Raw genomic sequence first — 19,161 nt, forward strand, 5'->3', positions numbered from 1 at the left:
ATGGCTTAGCAAGAGCATTTTGGGCAGAAGCCATGAGAATTGCATGTTATTTGGTGGTCTGGACATGAGAATGATTATGGGAAGTTGAAAGTGTTTGGGTGCCTAGCTCATTCACATGTGAACTAGGAGAAGCTTGAACCAAAGGCTATAAAAATTGTGTAATTTTTGGGTCGTCTGAAGGGGTAAAATGATATAGACTTCGGAGGCTAGATGATGTAAGCCCAAAGGTAATTAATTGTAAGTAGGGATGCGGTTTCTAAAGAAGAGATCATGTATAAAAGTCTAGGGGTGTGAAAAAAAAAAAAGAAAAAACCGAACCAAAACGATAAAACCAAACCAAAACTGAATTAGAAACCGACGGTTCAATTTTGAACTTTAGCAACAACCGAAATATTGGTTTTGGTTCGGTTTTGTGTTTCGTTATAAACCGAACCGAACCTAAATAACCAAAAATATTGAAATAATCATAATATCTTAACCGTAACCATTAACACAAAATCACATTCAAAACCGAAACAAACTCAAAAACCAAAAACCGAAATCATAAAACCGAAAGTTTGTTTTTGGTTCGGTTTTAGTCAAAAACCGCAGCAGACACATTTGTAATAAAGTTTGTGATTGTCAACAGTGGTCAGCATACTAGGAATGCTCAATCATAAATAGTCAACAACAATAGTCACACCTTAAAACTAAAACCCAAAACCCTCGTATACTATGATGATGATGATGATGATGATGATGATGATGATGATGATGATGATGATGAAATCATTAATCTTTTCAACCACAAGAATGACATCAACAACCTTAATCCCTAATTTAGTCATCAGGTTTTCAAAGTCGCTATCTTCAATCTCTTCTAACTCCGTACATGTTCGAAACCCTAAATTTCTTCATATAGTCTCTGCTAGTTCATCTTCATCATCATCATCATCATGTTCTTGTTCTTCAAGCACAAATGATAATGGTGAAATTCACGTGATTGTGGGGCCCATATTCGCCGGAAAAACCACCAGTTTGCTTCGCCGGATTCAATCCGAAAGCTCCAATGGCAGGTTTGTTTGTTTGTTTGTTTGTTTGTATATCAACTCATAAGATACGTTGGTTAATAAAGTTATTGTATGCAGATATCACCAATTTTTTATAGGGTTCTGTTCGGTTCGGTTATTAGCCTCAACTAAATTAACCACTCGGTTTTTGGTTAACCCGGTTCGGTTTGTTCGGTTAACTTGTCGGAATTCGGTTCGGTTAATAACCAAATTCAGGTTTTGGTTACAACTTTCTTGGGGTGTGCATGAAAAAAAAAAACGTTTCGAAACCGAAAAACCGAAAAAAGCAAACCGAATTAGAAACCAATGGTTCGGTTTTGAGTTTTATTAAAAACCGCAATATTGGTTTTGGTACGGTTTTGTGTTTTGTGAATAACCGAAAAACCGAACCGAACCGAAATAACCAAAAAAACTAAAATAAAAAACGTAATAACCGAACCAAACCGTAATCATTAAAACCGAACCGACCTATAACCATTTGTTTAATTTTTCATGTGATTAGTAATAATAATAATAATAATAATAATAATAATAACAACAAATAATATTACTCTATTAAATGTGCATTGTTTATGTTGAATTACTTTTTGGTTAAATCATTTATGTTTTATTCACTTGGATATTTATTTTATTTTTAACGTTTGCTATTGAATTTATGAAATTTTTATTTATAATTTAAAATGTAGGCATCTTTTTTAGCTCTTAATATTCAATGCACAAATAAACAATATTTTGTTAATCATTATGTTTTTTTAAAAAAATATTAAGCCCAATTCAATATCTTGGGTCAAACTTTTTTGGCCCAAAATACGAGTAGGAAAACCGAAAAAACCGAATTCAAAACCGATTGAACCCGAAAACCAAAAACCGAAACCGAACGGTTTTGAAAAATAAAAAAAACCGAAAGTTTGGTTTTCGGTTTGGTTTTAGCCCAAAACCGCACTGAACCGCACCATGCACACCCCTAGAACTTTCACATAGAAATTCATGAAATGAATGCATTAACACATGAAATAAAGGTATAATAGCTAGAAATATATGTAAATATGAATGGTTCGGTTCGGTTAACTTAGGGTACAAAAATTAACCAATAACCAGTTTTCGGTTAATTTCGGTTTGGTTTAGTTATTGCTTACCCCTAACTTTTTACTAGTATCAATAATTCAATACTGTATGTACCTAACACAATCGGTACTAGGCTTTTTTGTTTTCAGTATTCGTATTTTATTTTATTTTAATGGTGCAAACCGATAAATCGATACATATTGGTTTCTTAATTGTTTCAAAAGTTGCTGTACATATGAAGACTGTCTAGTATTTCACTATTTCATAAATTCTCTGTTAAAAATGTCAAGGAGGTTTTGAAAAGCTTTCATAGGATGATAAATGCAGCCTTTAGATTAAAGACTATTAGAGATAATAATCTCCATCCAAAGAAATAATTCAAATTCAAATATTGTAACTCTTCTTTTATATTTAGATAGTCTTAACTAGGTTTAATGATAGCTTATTTCTTGGAATTTATTATTGCAGTTTTGATTTATATTTGTGTATATATTGAGCAAGCAAAAGCAATTTCTTTCATGCAACAAAGTGAACAAACATGCAAGTTTATGATCAGACTTATCATGTACTTCAAAACAAATAAATTCTGGCATCCAGCATCAAGACGAGTTGTCATATGAAGAACCAACATGTCGAATGCCAAACCCGTACATCTTTTTTGCCGCACTAGCCACCGACCTCGAAGTTGTTTCCCTTCTATCAAAACAAGGAATCGAGTTCCCATCTCAAACCGTGAAGAAAACCCATCCACAATCAGAGAAACAATCTCTACAAGAAACAGTCGAAAGTAATTTGATGATTTCTTCCTGTAAGTCATCATTTAGTGGGCCATGGATGAAAGGCCATGGGATGAATGAGACTGTTGCATTAGGATTGTTTCTTAATTGAGCCAAGAAGTGTTAAAGGTAACAACTTTATTAAAAATAATTGATCTTTTTGGTTCAAGATTACTTTTTTCTTGATGGGTTTTTTGTTTTTGTAGTATGCATTCTACTTTCTTGTGGTTGGAGCTGCAATATGGGCTTCTTCATGGGCAGGTCTTCAGGTCTTAATCTTGTTATAACTTATCAATCTAGGGTTTTATTCTTAAAGATTCTTGAAAATGATAGAATTATTTTTAATTTTTTTTTAAATTTTTTTTGCAGAGATATCATGTTGGATGTATACAGGTGAGAGACAATCAACAAAAATGAGGATCAAATATTTAGAAGCTGCATTGAGTCAAGACATTTAGTTATTTGACACTGAAGACAATCAACATACACATGAACGTCGACCGCGATGAGAAAGAGCGTAAGGATGCAACAATCTTGGCTCAATTAAGAAACAATCCTAATGCAACAGTCTCATTCGTCCCATGGCCCACTAAATGATGACTTACAGGAAGAAATCATCAAATGACTTTCGAGTGTTTCTTGTAGAGATTGTTTCTCTGATTGTGGATGGGTTTTCTTCACGATTTGAGATGGGAACTCGATTCCTAGTTTTGATAGAAGGGAAACAACTTCGAGGTCGGTGGCTAGTGCGGCAAAAAAGATGTACGGGTTTGGCATTCGACATGTTGGTTCTTCATATGACAACTCGTCTTGATGCTGGATGCCAGCTAGAATTTATTTGTTTTGAAGTACAAAATGAGTCTGATGTTCTTTTCATAAACTTGCATGTTTTTTCACTTTGTTGCAAGAAATAAATTGCATTTGCTTGTTCAATATGTACACAAATATAAACCAAAACTGCATGAATAAATCCCAAGAAATAAGCTATCATCAAACCTAGTTAAGACTATCTAAATATAAAATAGGAGTTACAATATTTGAATTTGAATTATTTCTTTGGAGGGAGATTATTATCTCTAATAGTCTTTAGTCTTAATGGGACATGGCATTTTATGAACAAACTTTACAAATATTTGAGTGTTTTAAACGATGCTACCAAATAGGTGGTATTCCTAGAGAATCGATTACCAAATAAAAGTTAGTATTAGAGAATCTATTAGTATGGGTGAGTGCTGTATATATATCTTTTTCAGTGGTGGTAACTGGTATCTTCTAAGAAACTTTAACTAACATATCTTTATTTTTCATGTTTATACTCTATTGTGGTTTTTGTTATGTTCATTAGTTTGATGTGAATCTGCTTGTTTGCTTGCATTGGTTGAGAGTTTAGATATGAGAGTTAGTGACTTTTCTTGTGAATAGGTCTGTTTTTCACTATATTACAGATATTATTTCTTTATCTGTGTATGCTCTATGTTGTCGGCAATCATACGTGTTATATTAATTATGTATTTCCTATCAGAAACGTAGCTGTTATAAAGTCCAGCAAGGAAACAAGATACGGATTGGATTCCTTTGTGACACATGACGGGGAGAAATTACCATGCTGGCCACTGGCTGCTTTATCATCATTTAAAGAAAGAATTGGTCATGAAGCCTATCATAAGGTAACTTCATAATAAAACTTATTCGTCAACATTTAAAATTGGTTAACATATAACACTTTAATATGAATTTGACAGATAAATACGTGCACGTTTGAGCTGTTGTCATGTTTTGAAAAATTAGCTTCTAAAGCAAATTGGGGACCCTGCCTTCATTTTTGTTAAAAATTTAATAATAATGAAATAAATTTAAATATATATATGTAGTGGGCCGCATTACAGACAGAGTCTTCTATCTTTGTTAGTGTTTTGGTTTGTGTGTAGTTTGTTTTGTACGCCTGTGAGTGAACCAAATGTTCAGTGAACCGCTTTGTTTACTTAATAAATTGAATGAAGTAAAACGAACGGACATGAACACATATCGTTTGTTCATATAAATTCGTTTATTTCCGTTAGTTTGTATTTATTTATATTCGTAGAGTAAACGTTTGTTTATGTTCATTCATTAATATATTTATTTAAAATTTTCTGGCCCATTACAACTTAATCTTGTTTTATTAACATTTTAGGCCCAACAAACTGTTGCTCACATTTACCTTTAATTGGTTTTAGCTTAATTATGCTCTTTCATCTATGCTCAGTTATGTTCGTTCATTTACGATTGTGACCCGTTGTTTATAATGTTAACGAGCAAACATAAAAGACCAGAAGCACGCTCATTTTCTTAACGAATGAATGAACAAGAAAACCCGTTCTTTAGTTCTTAGTGCTCGATCGTTTGTTATGGGTGGGGTTTAATGGGTATGGTTGTTGTTTGATCATTTGCTTGGTTCCTTCGATTCGTTTGGTTCGTTTACAATCCTATTTAGTGATGTTTTCTTTCATGTGGCTGTTGCATGACAATAGCTAGAGGTGATTGGGATCGATGAAGCTCAGTTTTTTGACGACTTGTATGATTTCTGCATCAACGCTGCCGACCATGATGGTAAAACTGTAATTGTTGCTGGATTGGATGGCGATTATTTAAGGTAACACTCAGATTTAAGCTTCATCCTCCATGTGGTAATTATGGAGGTTGTAGACACTGTGATTTGATGACTGAATATGAATACTGTTTTCAGATGGAGCTTTGGAGTGGTTGATTTAGTACCGATTGCAGAGTCTGTAACCAAGTTAAAGGCAAGATGTGGGTTATGCGGAAAGCCTGCTGCTTTTACTTTAAGAAAGACAGAGGAAACAGAGAGAGAAGTTGTTGCGGGTGCAGATGTTTACATGCCGGTTTGTAGACATCACTATTCGACTGGTCAACTGGTCAAAGTGGCTGCAAGAACTGTTCTTCAATCACACAAGGTTCAATATGGCACATTGTCATAAACCGGTCTTGTTTGGCTACCCTTTTGTTGGTTGCCTTGTGTTATTCTTTTACTGATGGGAGTTTGTGTAAAACGAATATTGGCTTAAAGTTGAGTGTATGTTTATGTGGTGTTTTCTTGTTAAGAGGGACATGTCAACATTTTTTTTTCACAATTGTCATGAAAGGGTCAGAAAATCTGGTTTCGATTTAGGCCTCCATAATCGTTGAACCGACGCTGCTTTCACTATACCGTCATGAAAACTTAAGGAGTGAAATACCTTACCATTGAGGACTCTTTTGACCTATGGAGAACCTCAAAGATGGATTTGGCAACTAGAGGTTGGTCCTAAAATTGCAACATTTTGAGAAGGCTAGCGAGTAAAGGGGTGTTCAAAAAACCCGTGGCTCGAAGCTCACTTGAAACTCGTCCGAAAAAAGCTCGTTTGAAAAAAGCTCGATTTAAAATCGAGCCGAGCCGGCTCATTTTGTAAACGAGTCAAGCTCGAGCCTAGGGTGGCTCGGCTCGTAGGCTCGACTCGATAACTTGATTTCTTTTATATATATAAGGTGCGTTAAATACAAAGAATTTGCTCTTTAATTTAATTAACTAAATATTGACCATCATTTATTTTTCCTTTAATTTGTCATTCTATATTTATAACATGTTGACTGTAAGCCTATTTATTGTTTAGAACTATTTACGGTTAATATATATTATAATTATTAATTACGTAGTTAACAATAATATTTGGTCTCCCTGTGAGGCTGTGACGTTTTACAATTTGTTGCGGGTTCTTCATTCAAGTAGGTTACTTCATTTTGATTAGGAATTGAAGTTTATTTGTTATTACATTTGAAGAAACGTGGATCTACTCACTGGTAGCAGATCTACTTTCCTCGGGTGTGATTATACTATTTCACCGATGGTTCTTCTGGATCAGTGTTCTTCCACCTACAAAATGAACAGCGCCGTTACTTACCCCTCAGAAAGGGACAGAGGGGTCCTCTTTGGGGTAACCCTCCGGCGTGAGAATCAGTATATTTGTGGAGAAGATAATAATGTGTGTCAGAGAATCTCAAGAGTATTTGCTTAATTGCTCAATACCCTTTGGTTGTGAGACTGTGTGATTGTATGTAACTGACTGTGAATGAATGTGATTCAATATGATTGAATGTGTGATCACTGCTTGTAACTGTCAATGATTGAGTATGAAATGTGTCATCAAAGTGGAGTTGATGCTGTATTTATAGTGCTAGGGTTACCACCGGTTGGGCTCAACCTCGTTGGCTTCCTCCAATCGCACTGCGCCACGTGTCCTTTGGGACACCTGGCGCTTTCTCGTTGGTTGTAATCACGTGGTAACACATGTGTCATGCTGAGTTGTCGACCTTTCATTTGGCAGCTATCAACATCAGCATATTCTTTCTCCTTAAAAAGATGCCTTCTGGAAGGTTGTCTGATGTGCACAATCAAGGTTGCCCTAATCCTGATTTGGATAAGGACGAGGTTGATGATGTGCACGTATGATATGCGCTCACCCTGAGGATGCGCGGGGTCTTCTCTTTATTCTCACGCGCAGATATTTCATGCGCAGATGTGATATGCACGAGCATGTGATATGCGCCGCGCGCTGATGCGCTGCGCGCATATGTGATGCGCGAGCATATGTGTGCCTGGGCAGATGCGATATACACGGGCATGTGATATGCGCCGCGCGCTGATGCGCCGCGCGCATATGTGATGCGCGAGCATATGTGTGCCTGGGCATATGATGCCTGAGCATGTTTTGTATGCGCCATGCGCATAGGTTTTGGCTTTGTGCCTTCATAATGTCTTTATCTTGTGGGTTGACCCGCCTTGCTCGGTGTTGAGGCGGGTACATACCTCTTCAAGCCCCCCCAGTCTAATGTGTGTCTTATCTCGCGCGAGCGCGGTAAGATGGATATTAGACTTACTGATTTTTGTCTTTTAATGGGGTTTTGTCGTTTTCCTGGTTGCTTCCATCGTTGCGCGAAGTTCTATCCATTTGGTTGAAAACGAAGGGTCCAAACACGTGGTTAGTTGGTGGTGACGTGCGCCGTAAACGTGTCAGACGTTTCGTGTGCTCGAGGTGCTACAGTTGCCTTTCATGTCCCCTCACACAGCTGTCCTGAACACGTGTCGCGCTCGCATTGGTTAGCACCTGCGAGTGGGGGCGCGTCTCTGTTCCGTGGCAGGTCGGTTACAATTTTATGTCCCCTCAACAGTGTTAGGGACACGTGTCGCGCCCTCGTTGGCTTGTACCCGCGAGTTGAGGCGCGTGAAATCTGATCAGCTGCCACATTTCTCTCTCCTGGGCCTATAAAAGCAGGCCCTTAGGAAATTTTTATCTTCATCTTCATTGTTTCAAATTTTCTATTTTCTGCCTTTCATATTCTGAATTGAGTATATTCATCTTTTCGATTTTTCGATTATTTGCTGGTGCAGTTGTATGTCTGATAGTTCAGACTCGTCTAGCCCCTCAATCACCTCTGTTGCCTCTCGAAGACGCCGTGTGAAGTCTGTGGTGATGTCGACATTGAAGCAAAAGGGGAAAGGGAAGAGGGTTGTTGAGACCACATCGGAGGAAGTAGGGAGGACCAAGGCCACCAAAAGGTGGAATGAAATCCTCTGCAAATTGAAGCAGGCCGACCTCGACAACCTCATCGCCTCTCAGGGCTTTCCCACCCTGTTTGGCTGCATGTTGCCTAGGTCCGGGCAAACGGCGGCGGACCCGCCTGCCGGCTATATATCCCTATATAGCCACTTTTTCACCCACTGCAACCTTCGTCTCCCGATGACAAGGTTTGTGGGTGCACTGCTGAAGTTCTATGGGATTCATATATCCCAAGTCCATCCGTTTGGACTCGTGCGCGTGACTCACTTTGAGTTCATGTGCAAATCCCAGCGCGAGGAACCCACTCCTCGGCGCTTTCAATATTTTTACAAGCCCAAGATCCAGGACAATTGGATCTCTTTCATTCCTCGCAGTCAGAAGGTGAAGTGCTCCACTGTTTCATTCAAGAGCCTTCATGACTGGTCTGAGAGGTTCTTTTACATAAGGGCTGGTGTGATCCCCATCCGTATGACCATGCGCTCTATCTCTTCTGCGCCTGCGGATGAGGGTGTCCTCAAGAACCCAACTGGCGCCTGGGTTAAGAAACTGACCGCCGAACCATCCCCCGCGAAGAAAATTTGAAAGGAGGCGCTGGTTGGGGTCGGCATGAGTAAGCTTTGGGCCGATAGCGCGCTTGAGCCCGTTATCCAAGTCGACGGGTTGTGTAAGTTTATTTCATTGGTTTATTTATTTTTTCTGCGCGAACATAATTCTTTTGCTGATATCACTTGATCTGTTTTTGCGCAGTCACCAAGGATTATGTCCTTGCCGCTTATGATGAACAAGTGGAGGGTGGCTCCGTCGCGCTTGGCGCTGGGGAAGTTGGTTTCCCAGATCGCTTCGATGACATGTTCATCCCAGTGGATCTGGAATTTGACTTTGACAGTGACGCGCCTGGTAAGCCTTCGCACTTATGCTCATTCCTTTAGAATATCCAAGTTTATTAACAGTTCTGTTGGTTGTTTTTGTAGATGCGCTTGAAAACTACGAGCTAGAGCTCGCGGAAGAGGAGGAGGAGGAAGAGGAGGCGCCCCTACTAAAGCGCAAAGCTAAGGGGAAATCTGGCGCAGGGGCCAGTAAGAAACAGAAGAAAGATGACACCCCTGTCGCTCATCCCCATGCTCAAACGAAGGGACCTAAGGAAACCCAGGTGTTTACCACAAAGGTTTCTTTAGCTTCTCTGCCTGTGAGAGTGGGCAGACCTCCTGTCCACTTGAGGTATGGTGGCGTCGCCTCCTCCTTTCGCGCGGCTGAAGAGAGAAGCAGTGCCGCGCCTGCAACAGGTATACTTTATTTATCTTCATCTGGCTGAATTGTTATTAAACCTTTCCTCCTTTGAATGTTTGCAGAACCGGCGACGGTAGGAGATGAGCCACAGGCGCCACAAGGTGCTGAGGCTGCGCCGGGGGCTGCTTCGGAGTCCCCTGTTCTACCCTCTGAAAAGGGTAGAATGAATTTTATGGCGATGTTCGCCGCGCGAACAGAATTGCGCCAAGGTATGTTTTGCACACTTGTCTTCTTTATTTTTCTTTTGGATTCAGTCATAAACCATTTTTCCTTGTTGATTTGTTCATAGGAGTTGTAGCTGGCGTACAAGTTGCTGGCAACACTCCTGGCGCCGTTGGCGGCGCCGCTGGTTCTGGTCCTGCTCCTGCTAGTGCTGATTCTCCCCTTATTAGGGTTACAAAAGAGCAGGAAGCCGTATTGCGCGCCGAACTGGCGGCGTCGAGACCTCCCTCGCCTCCTCCTACGCGCAGCCCTCTCCGCGAGGCTGGTTTGGAGCCCCCCAGGTCGCAGGAGAAGAGGCCTATTCAAGAAGATGAGGAGGATGAGGGGGCTCAAGCTGAGGGCTCCTTGGGAGACCGCGCCAGCCCTGCGATGCCACAAGTCTTCACAGCGCATACTTCTGGTGGGGCTGGCGCTGACTTTTCTGCTTCATCCCCGCAGGTATGTTTTAATTTGTTGCTCCGCTGCGCGTACCTCCATATAAGTATGTTTTATGACTTAGAACATTTCTTGTGTTTTGTAGGAAGGTGACCACGTTTATCGCCCGAGATGGAATATTAATGAAGAAAGTTCCTTCCAATCCATGGGCGTATGCGAGGACTTCTGGGCTCATGCCGTGCCTCCTACTGAAAGGAGGTATCAGGAGGAGCGCACTCGCGCTGACTTGCTCAACGATCACATTTTCGCTGGGTCAGCTTTCTTTGCTGCCTCCCAAGAGCTTCATCGCGATTATATTAAAGTACGCGATGCTCTTGTGGCAGCCCAGCAAGAGGCTAAGGTGGCTGCCTGGAACCTTTCTGATGCTCGCGCACGAGCTGAGAAACTCCAGGCTGAGCTCAGCGAAAATAGAGCAAGTGCCAACACCGCCTATATTAAGCGCGGGCATGAGCTCCAAGCTGCGCGGGAGAAGCAGCAGTTGGCGGAGGCCGAAGTTGCCAAGTACGCGCGTAGAGTGCGTGTCTTGGAACAGCAGGCTGAGGCGCGTGACCAAGCTATCGTCCAGAGTATCACTGAAAAATCATCACTGGAGAGCGAGGTTGCGCGCCTGAAGAGGGAGTTGGCGGCCGCGCAGGCCGATAGAGATGAGGCCTTGGCGACGGCGGCGTCCAGCCAGGAAGCACTTGGTGCTGCGCAGGCGGAGAAAGAAAAAATCTTGGCGGCAGCAGCGTCTGATAAGGAGGAGCTACAAAAGACTAAGGAAACTGTTGAGTTATTAAACTCCCAGGTTCCTGTCCTCGAGACGTCTGTTGCTGGCCTAGCGCAAGATCGCCAATGGCTGGTGTCACAGGGCATAACTCGCTGCGCTTTGGCGATGAAATATTCCGCCGAGTTTCAGGCCCTTGTGATGGACTGCAATGCCGCCGCGCGCTTGGTGGGCCGAGCTGAAGGGTTTACGGATGGGTATGACTATGGCATGTTGAAGAAGAACCCATCCGAGTACCCTTACAAGAGCGACGCGGCCTGCGCGGACATGGCCGCGGTGGGGGAAAAGTATATGAATACTCCCATCCCCATCCTTATGCAGGTACCTTGACCTTAATGAGTTTTAGTTGACTAATTTTTCCAAGTGTTTTGTACTCAATATTTTTCTAATGATTTTGCAGATAGCTGCGCTTGCTGACCAGCCCGACCTCGGCGCGCTAAAGAAGTTGCTCGATGAATGCGAGAGGGCTGGTGGCGATGATGGTGGCGCGGGGGATGTTGCCCCTGCCAGCGGCTCTGGCGCTGCGAATAAATCTGCTCCTGCCACCGTCGTGATAGAAGACTCCAATGAGGAGGAAGAACTTGACTATGGTCAGTTCGGAGATGAGGAGCAGGCCGCGTCAGATGCTGCGGGAGATGATGAAGGTGATGAAGTGGCTGACGTCGACGTGGAGACTTGAGAAGCCCTTCATCAAATTTTACATATTTAATTTTTTATACTTGTAATTTGTAACTCATCATACTTGTAAATTTCAATCCAATGGAATGAAACTTGTTTTCTCTTTTTCACATCTTGCGCATTTCCATTCATCTCTTCATGTTTGCTTGTATAGATATAAGATATGCTTGCACGTTAAAATAAGAACAAGGTTGTAAGGAAATTATTCACTTAACCTCTGTTCTATTTTGTTTGTGGTTTCGCAGTATCTTGCTCATGCTGACATGCGCGCTAACTTTTCATTATTTCTTTTTTGCGCGTCGTTGTCGTGCGGTATTTATATGGAAGTATGAGTTTAGCCATTACATGTCAGCGTGTGTTACTCAGATATCCACTATGATTCCGCGCGCGACCTCGACCTGAGACCTTAACATGATATGGCATGTGCTTTGCCTTAGTTGTGTTTAAGGATTTTTATGATCAGGCTGCGCGGGATGTAAGATGGATGTTTGTGAGTGTTTTGAGCTAAGGCTCTTTGTTTTGGGCTAAGGCCCTGACGTTTTTAGAGTTAAGACTCATTAACGTGTTTGAGCTAAGGCTCGTAAGTTTGGGCTAAGGCCCTGGCGTTTTAGAGTTAAGACTCGTTAACGCGTTTGAGCTAAGGCTCGCGCATGTATGTTTTACTTCGCTTTATTTTGCTTTGAAGTCAATATAGTGTTGTCATATTGTTCCAAATTAATAAAGGAAGTGTGAAACATGTATGCAAAGGTAATAGAACAAATATTGAAAGATAGCGCGACAAATATTGAAAGATAGCGCGAATCATCATTCATGATGGCTTAAAAGCCTTGGTTACATATTTGAACTTTTTACCTGAAGCATTTTCTAAGTTGTGCCGCGTTCCACGCGCGCGGTATCTTTTTTCCATTCAAATCTTTTAAAGTGTACGCGCCTTTCCCCAAATCTTCTGAAATTTGATAAGGTCCCTCCCAATTGGGGGACATTTTTCCTGGGGGTATTGCGCGACTAGCTTCATTGTTTCGAAGGACAAAATCATTTTTCTTGAAGTGGCACTCTTTAACGCGCTGATTATAATATTTTTCCAGCTTTTTCTTGTATCTGGCTTCATTGATGATAGCCGCTTCTCTGCGCCCTTCAAGCAAGTTAAGGTCCAATCTTCTTTCGCGCTCGTTATCAGTTTTGCTCATCATGAGTACCCTATGGGATGGGCATCCAATTTCTGCTGGGATCATAGCCTCTGTCCCATAGGTTAGGCTGAACGGGGATTCGCCATTGCTAGTTTTGCTTAATGTCCTGTGCGCCCACAGGACATTAGGTAACTCTTCGACCCAAGAATGGGATTCTCCCTCTAACCTTTTCTTCAGCCCATTTAGCAAACTTTGATTCGCGCGCTCCACTTGGCCATTCCCCTGAGGGTGGTAGACGGACGTGAAGATTTGGTTGATGTGCAATTCTTTGAGCCAGCTTGATATCTTCCTGTCAGTGAATTGTTTGCCATTGTCGCTCACAATTTCCATAGGAAGGCCAAAACGGCAAATGATGTGGCTCCAGATAAATTGCTTCATCGCCTCAGCTGTGATTTTTGCTAGTGGCTTGGCCTCAACCCATTTTGTGAAATAGTCTATCGCCACTACCAAAAATTTCACTCGCCCTTGCGCTTGCGGCAGGGGCCCCACAATATCAATGGCCCATTTGTGGAAAGGCCATGCGGAGGTCACTGGAATCAAGTTGTTCTTTGGACGCATGGTGTTTGGCGCGTAGCTCTGACATGCCTTGCATTTTTGGATTTCTTTTAGCGCATCCAAGTACATGCCTGGCCAATAGTAGCCTGAGCTCATTGCCTTGGCAACCACCATGCGCGGACCAGCGTGTATTCCACAGATTCCTTCATGAATCTCCCTAATCACATAGCTTGCTTCTTCAGCATCCAGGCATTTCATGAGCGGTCCAAGATAAGAGCGCCGATATAATGTACCATCAAGTAGTTCATAGTTCTGCGCCTTGTGTCTTATCTTTCTCGCCTGTGCGCGATCATCCGGTAACGTCCCCTCCTTCAGGAATTCCATTATCGGAGTTATCCAGGATGAAGGGGTTGTATGAATTACAAGGACCGATTGCGTTTGTACTGACGGGTTGCTCATCACTTCCACCCTGACATCTTTGCCAAAGTGATCAAAATTAGTTGATGCCATCTTACTCAACGCGTCAGCGGACTTGTTTTCGCTGCGCGAGATGTGTATGATTCTGAAGAAGTCAAACTGCTCAACGAACTTTTTTGCCTGCTCTAGATATAGAGGCATTGTGTTCTCCTTGGCGTCATATAGGCCGTTGACCTGAGCAGCTACCAAGTAAGAATCAACATGGGCCTCTAGCCTTTTAACTCCAAACTTGCGCGCAATGCGCAGACCAGCCAGCAGGGCTTCATACTCAGCCTCATTGTTGGTACTCTTGAAGTCCAACCTAATAGCATAAGTATATTCATGATTATCAGGGTCCACCAGTTTGAGGCCTGCGCCGGACCCTTCGCTGTTGGAGGCTCCATCAGTGAATAGCCTCCAAACATCTTCTTCATCATTTGCTCGCGGAGGGTCTACCTCGCGCTGAGCTTCTTCAATCTTTCCCTCTGGGATTTCCGTGATGAAATCCGCCAAAACTGTAACACCCCGACCAAAGGCGGATTATACATCGGGGCGCCACATATTGCTTCATTACTCGCGACACTATTGGTGTCAATATTTATTAATACACATTTTATCGCGCACGCGCAGCGGGGAAAATAAAGAACATAAATCAAACATAAATCAATATATTATAAATTATAACATTCAAACAACATTAACTTGTCTTGATACATTTTAATTCTAGGTCCAAAAGTAAAAACGTCCTACGTGTCCACAAGCTCCAAAACAGCTACTGCAAACCTGAACATGTGTTAAAATAAACGTCAAACACTTGCGTGTTGGTGAGAAATCAAGTTTAATACAATACATAGATAACAATAAATCTGCGCGCAACACGTGTATGTCTGGTGTTTAACAAGGGTGCAATCAGATTGTGATCAAGCCTAGATAGATCATAGCTCATAGTTCATAGTTCAATCCGTGCTCCCAATTGAGCACAAAAACGAGAAAACATCTGTGCAAGTGTAAACAAAGAAAACCGTAAACGATAGGTCTCCCGTGTTCATCTAATGGTACCATGAAAACTTCGGAATAGGCCGAACAAAGCGGTTAATGATACACACATACAAATAAACAGCCAAGTAAACGTCCTCAACACATGGGATACTGCGCGACTAAAGTTCATAAACAGTTTAAGACTCAAGTTTTGTATGAACACATGAACATCCCAAAGCATTTAAAATAAAAAGGGATTAGATACGAGATAACTCACTTGATAAACGATGCGGTGTAAGATAAAGTAAGAACCAACTTTAAACAAGCACAAGTTAACCTATAAACAAGATTATTGTTTTAATGATTTGTTTTAAGTCTTGATTATAAGTTAGCATAATTAATAAGTTATTATATATAATATATTACCGGAAAACAGGGCAGAGGAGAGGAGAAAACGGAGGCAAGAGAGGAGGGAGGCGGCAGGAGGACAACGGCAGAGAGCGAAAAGGGAGGAAGAGATAATAAGTGTAGTGTGTGAAGTGTTAAGAAAATAGTACTATATATAGGCAAACCCTAGGGGACACAAACCCTAGAAAAGATCTCCAAAAGTAAAAGAAAAGATATCAACAGTAAAAAGATTCCAAAAGCAAGATATCAAAAGATATGGTAGCAGGGAAAAAGAGGAAAAAGGCAAAAGGGAAAGCTGCCAGGGAACAGTAAAAAGCATGGGCGGATCAGATAAAGGTACTGGATAAAGCATGAAAAAGCAGATCTCAAAAGATAATGTCAGTCACTTTTTCTACCAACCAATGGGGTTGGTACGCATGCTGCGCCGAAAGTAACTATTCAGACATTAGATAGGTTAGGTCAACAGCTCAGAAGAAAAGACATGACAAAAGCAAACGGCTAGAATAAACAGAAGATATAAGGGTTAAGCGCGGGAAGGCTGAGTGCGCGAGCGCGAAGGCTGGCACAACAATCCTTAGCGCACTGCGGGAAGAATCACAAATCCTTAGCGTGCTGCGTGAAGAACTAGAATTCTAAGCGCATCGCGGGAAGAACATACATTCTTAGCGCATTGCGGGAAGAATATGCATTCTTAGCGCGCTGCGAGAAGAGTTCTCTTCACGCATCGCAGGAACAAGATGTCTTCACGCAGGCTTCCATGTAAGGAGTCTGGCGCGTGGAGCTGCAGACATCCTTAGGCGGGAAGAACCAAAGGACAAGCAAAGAGGGAAACAAGGCTTAAGGGCGGGACGGCGACAAGAGGGAAAAGAAGGCGGAAAGAGAGGAGAGGGACGGAACGGCGGAAAGAAAGAGAGAGAAAGAGGCGGGAGGGAAAAGTATATTATTATTATTGAAAGTAAAATATAAGTATAAATAAATATTAAATCATAAAAGAAAGAGATCGGGTCAGAGAAACGGGTACCTGGGTCGGGTCGGATCGGGCAGATGTCACAGTCTCCCCTACTTTAAGAAATTTCGTCCCGAAATTTATCTCGAAGTAGGTTGCGCAGAGAACAGGTGCGGGTACTTGATCTTCATTTGATCTTCCCTTTCCCATGTAAACTCGGCTCCGCGCTTGGACTCCCAGCGAACTTTCACGATAGGGATACGACTGCGCTTGGTTTGCTTAACCTCGCGATCCATAATCTCAACAGGCTTCTCAACGAAATGCATAGTTTCATCAACTTGAACTTCATCAAGTGGAATGTGAAGGTTCTCGTCAGCTAAACACTTCTTGAGATTGGATACATGGAACGTTGGATGCACATTACTGAGCGCGGGCGGCAGGTCAAGTCTGTAGGCAACTTTTCCCACGCGCGCGAGAATCTTAAATGGTCCAACATAACGAGGAGCAAGCTTACCTTTCTTCCCAAAGCGGACAACACCTTTCCAGGGCGACACTTTGAGGAGAACAAGATCACCAACTTGAAATTCGAGAGGCTTTCGCCTGCGATCTGCGTAACTCTTCTGTCGGCTTCTGGCAGTCAGCAGATGATCACGGATCTTGGCGATTTTATCGGTTGTCTCTTGAACAAGTTCGGGTCCTGTGATTTGAGTTTCACCCACTTCGCTCCAACAGATCGGGGAGCGGCACTTACGACCGTAAAGTGCTTCAAATGGGGCCATACCAATACTGGAATGATAGCTGTTATTATAAGAAAACTCAATCAAAGGCAGGTGCGAATCCCAATTACCTCCAAAATCAAGAACACAAGATCGGAGCATATCCTCAAGAGTTTGAATAGTTCGTTCAGACTGTCCGTCAGTCTGAGGATGATATGCCGTACTCATGTCCAAGCGAGTTCCTAGCGCAGATTGGAGAGATTTCCAAAAGCGAGATATAAAACGGCCATCGCGATCGGATATGATGCTCAAAGGAGTACCATGGCGGCAGACAATTTCCTTGACATAAAGCTGCGCGAGTTGCTCAACACGGTAGTTTTCACGAATGGGCAGAAAGTGAGCAGACTTAGTCAATCGATCCACTATTACCCAAATGCTATCATGTTTGCTTGCTGTCAAAGGTAACTTGGTAATAAAGTCCATCGCTACACATTCCCATTTCCACGTAGGAATTTCTGGTTGTTCGAGCAAACCAGATGGGCGTTGGTGTTCAGCTTTCACTTTAGAACAAGTCAGGCATTTAGCTACGAACACAGCAATATCCTTTTTCATACCGGGCCACCAATAAGTAATGCGCAAATCCTTGTACATCTTATCAGCGCCAGGATGAATAGAATACCGAGATTTGTGCGCTTCACTCAGGATATCAGCGCGAAGATTCTCATCAAAGGGAATCCAGATGCGATTGAGATAGCAGAGAATTCCACTCAGATTAGGGACAAAGAGTGCTTCCGCGCCACACGCTAACTCGGCGCGAAGGTTACCATTACTGATGGATGCGCGCTGCGCGTCACGAATACGCGATTCAAGGTTGCTTTGAATCGGCGCGAAGTGAAGCTGGGTGCGCGGCAAGATACAGTTAAGTTGGCAGGGTTTTCGGCTGAGCGCATCGGCTACCACATTAGCCTTACCAGGATGATACCGGATCTCACAATCGTAATCGCTGATGAGTTCGTTCCATCGGCGTTGCCTCATGTTAAGTTCCTTCTGATCAAAGATATGCTGAAGGCTTTTATGGTCAGTGTAGAGGATACACTTAGTACCATAAAGGTAGTGTCTCCAGATCTTCAAGGCAAAAACAACTGCACCAAGCTCGAGGTCGTGAGTTGTATAATTCTTTTCATGAACCTTGAGTTGCCTTGATGCGTAAGCGATAACCTTGCCTCGTTGCATAAGAACACAACCGAGACCTTGGTTGGATGCATCGCAATACACGACAAAATCATCATTACCCTCAGGTAGCGCAAGAACAGGAGCTTCACACAACAAACGCTTGAGCGTTAGAAAGGCTTCTTCTTGCTTCGAGCCCCAAATATACGGTTTACCTTTGTGCGTTAGAGCTGTTAAAGGCAAAGCGATCTTCGAGAAGTTCGAAATGAATCGCCGGTAGTAACCAGCTAAGCCCAGAAAGGAACGGATCTCAGAAGGAGAGGATGGCGTAATCCAGTTCTTGATTGCTTCAATCTTGGATGGGTCGACATGAATACCCATCTTGTTCACAACATGGCCAAGAAACTGTACTTCATCAGACCAGAATTCACACTTGGAAAGCTTAGCATAGAGCTGCTCGGTTCGGAGCTTTTGCAATACCAATCGGAGATGTTGCTCATGCTCGGCCTTGGTCTTAGAATACACCAGAACATCATCGATAAACACGATCACGAATTTATCCAAGAAAGGCCTACACACCCGATTCATTAGATCCATGAAAACGGCGGGTGCGTTGGTTAAACCGAAGGACATGACCAAGAATTCAAAATGGCCATAACGAGTTCGAAAAGCAGTCTTCGGAACATCTTCATCGCGGATGCGCAACTGGTGATAGCCAGAGCGGAGATCAATCTTCGAGAAACAAGAGGCACCTTGGAGTTGATCAAAGAGGTCGTCAATACGCGGTAAGGGATACCGGTTTTTAATGGTGAGTTTGTTCAACTCGCGGTAATCAATACACATGCGAAACGATCCATCTTTCTTTTTAACGAACAACACCGGAGCACCCCAGGGCGAAGAGCTAGGGCGAATGAATCCTTTAGCGGTCAACTC

The 19,161-nt window shown here is 42.5% G+C and overlaps 1 protein-coding gene and 1 long non-coding RNA gene across 2 annotated transcripts; both read left to right on the forward strand.

Moving 5' to 3' along the window:
* Positions 1-759: 759 nt before the first annotated feature.
* On the forward strand, positions 760-5,991 carry LOC143531333 (thymidine kinase a-like). Its single transcript, XM_077026651.1, has 4 exons — positions 760-1,055; positions 4,413-4,557; positions 5,401-5,522; positions 5,616-5,991. The coding sequence occupies exons 1-4, from the start codon at positions 760-762 to the stop codon at positions 5,866-5,868; spliced, it is 816 nt and encodes a 271-aa protein (XP_076882766.1). The 3' UTR covers positions 5,869-5,991.
* On the forward strand, positions 2,688-3,579 carry LOC143531332 (uncharacterized). The gene is made up of 3 exons (XR_013135003.1): positions 2,688-3,019; positions 3,097-3,151; positions 3,260-3,579. It is a non-coding gene; the product is annotated as an uncharacterized LOC143531332 (long non-coding RNA).
* Positions 5,992-19,161: the final 13,170 nt, after the last annotated feature.

The sequence above is a fragment of the Bidens hawaiensis genome, unplaced genomic scaffold (assembly GCF_021521415.1).
Source record: "Bidens hawaiensis isolate Kalapana, Puna unplaced genomic scaffold, B.hawaiensis_p1.1 tig00009159_1, whole genome shotgun sequence".
In the NCBI taxonomy this organism is placed as follows: Eukaryota; Viridiplantae; Streptophyta; class Magnoliopsida; order Asterales; family Asteraceae; genus Bidens; species Bidens hawaiensis.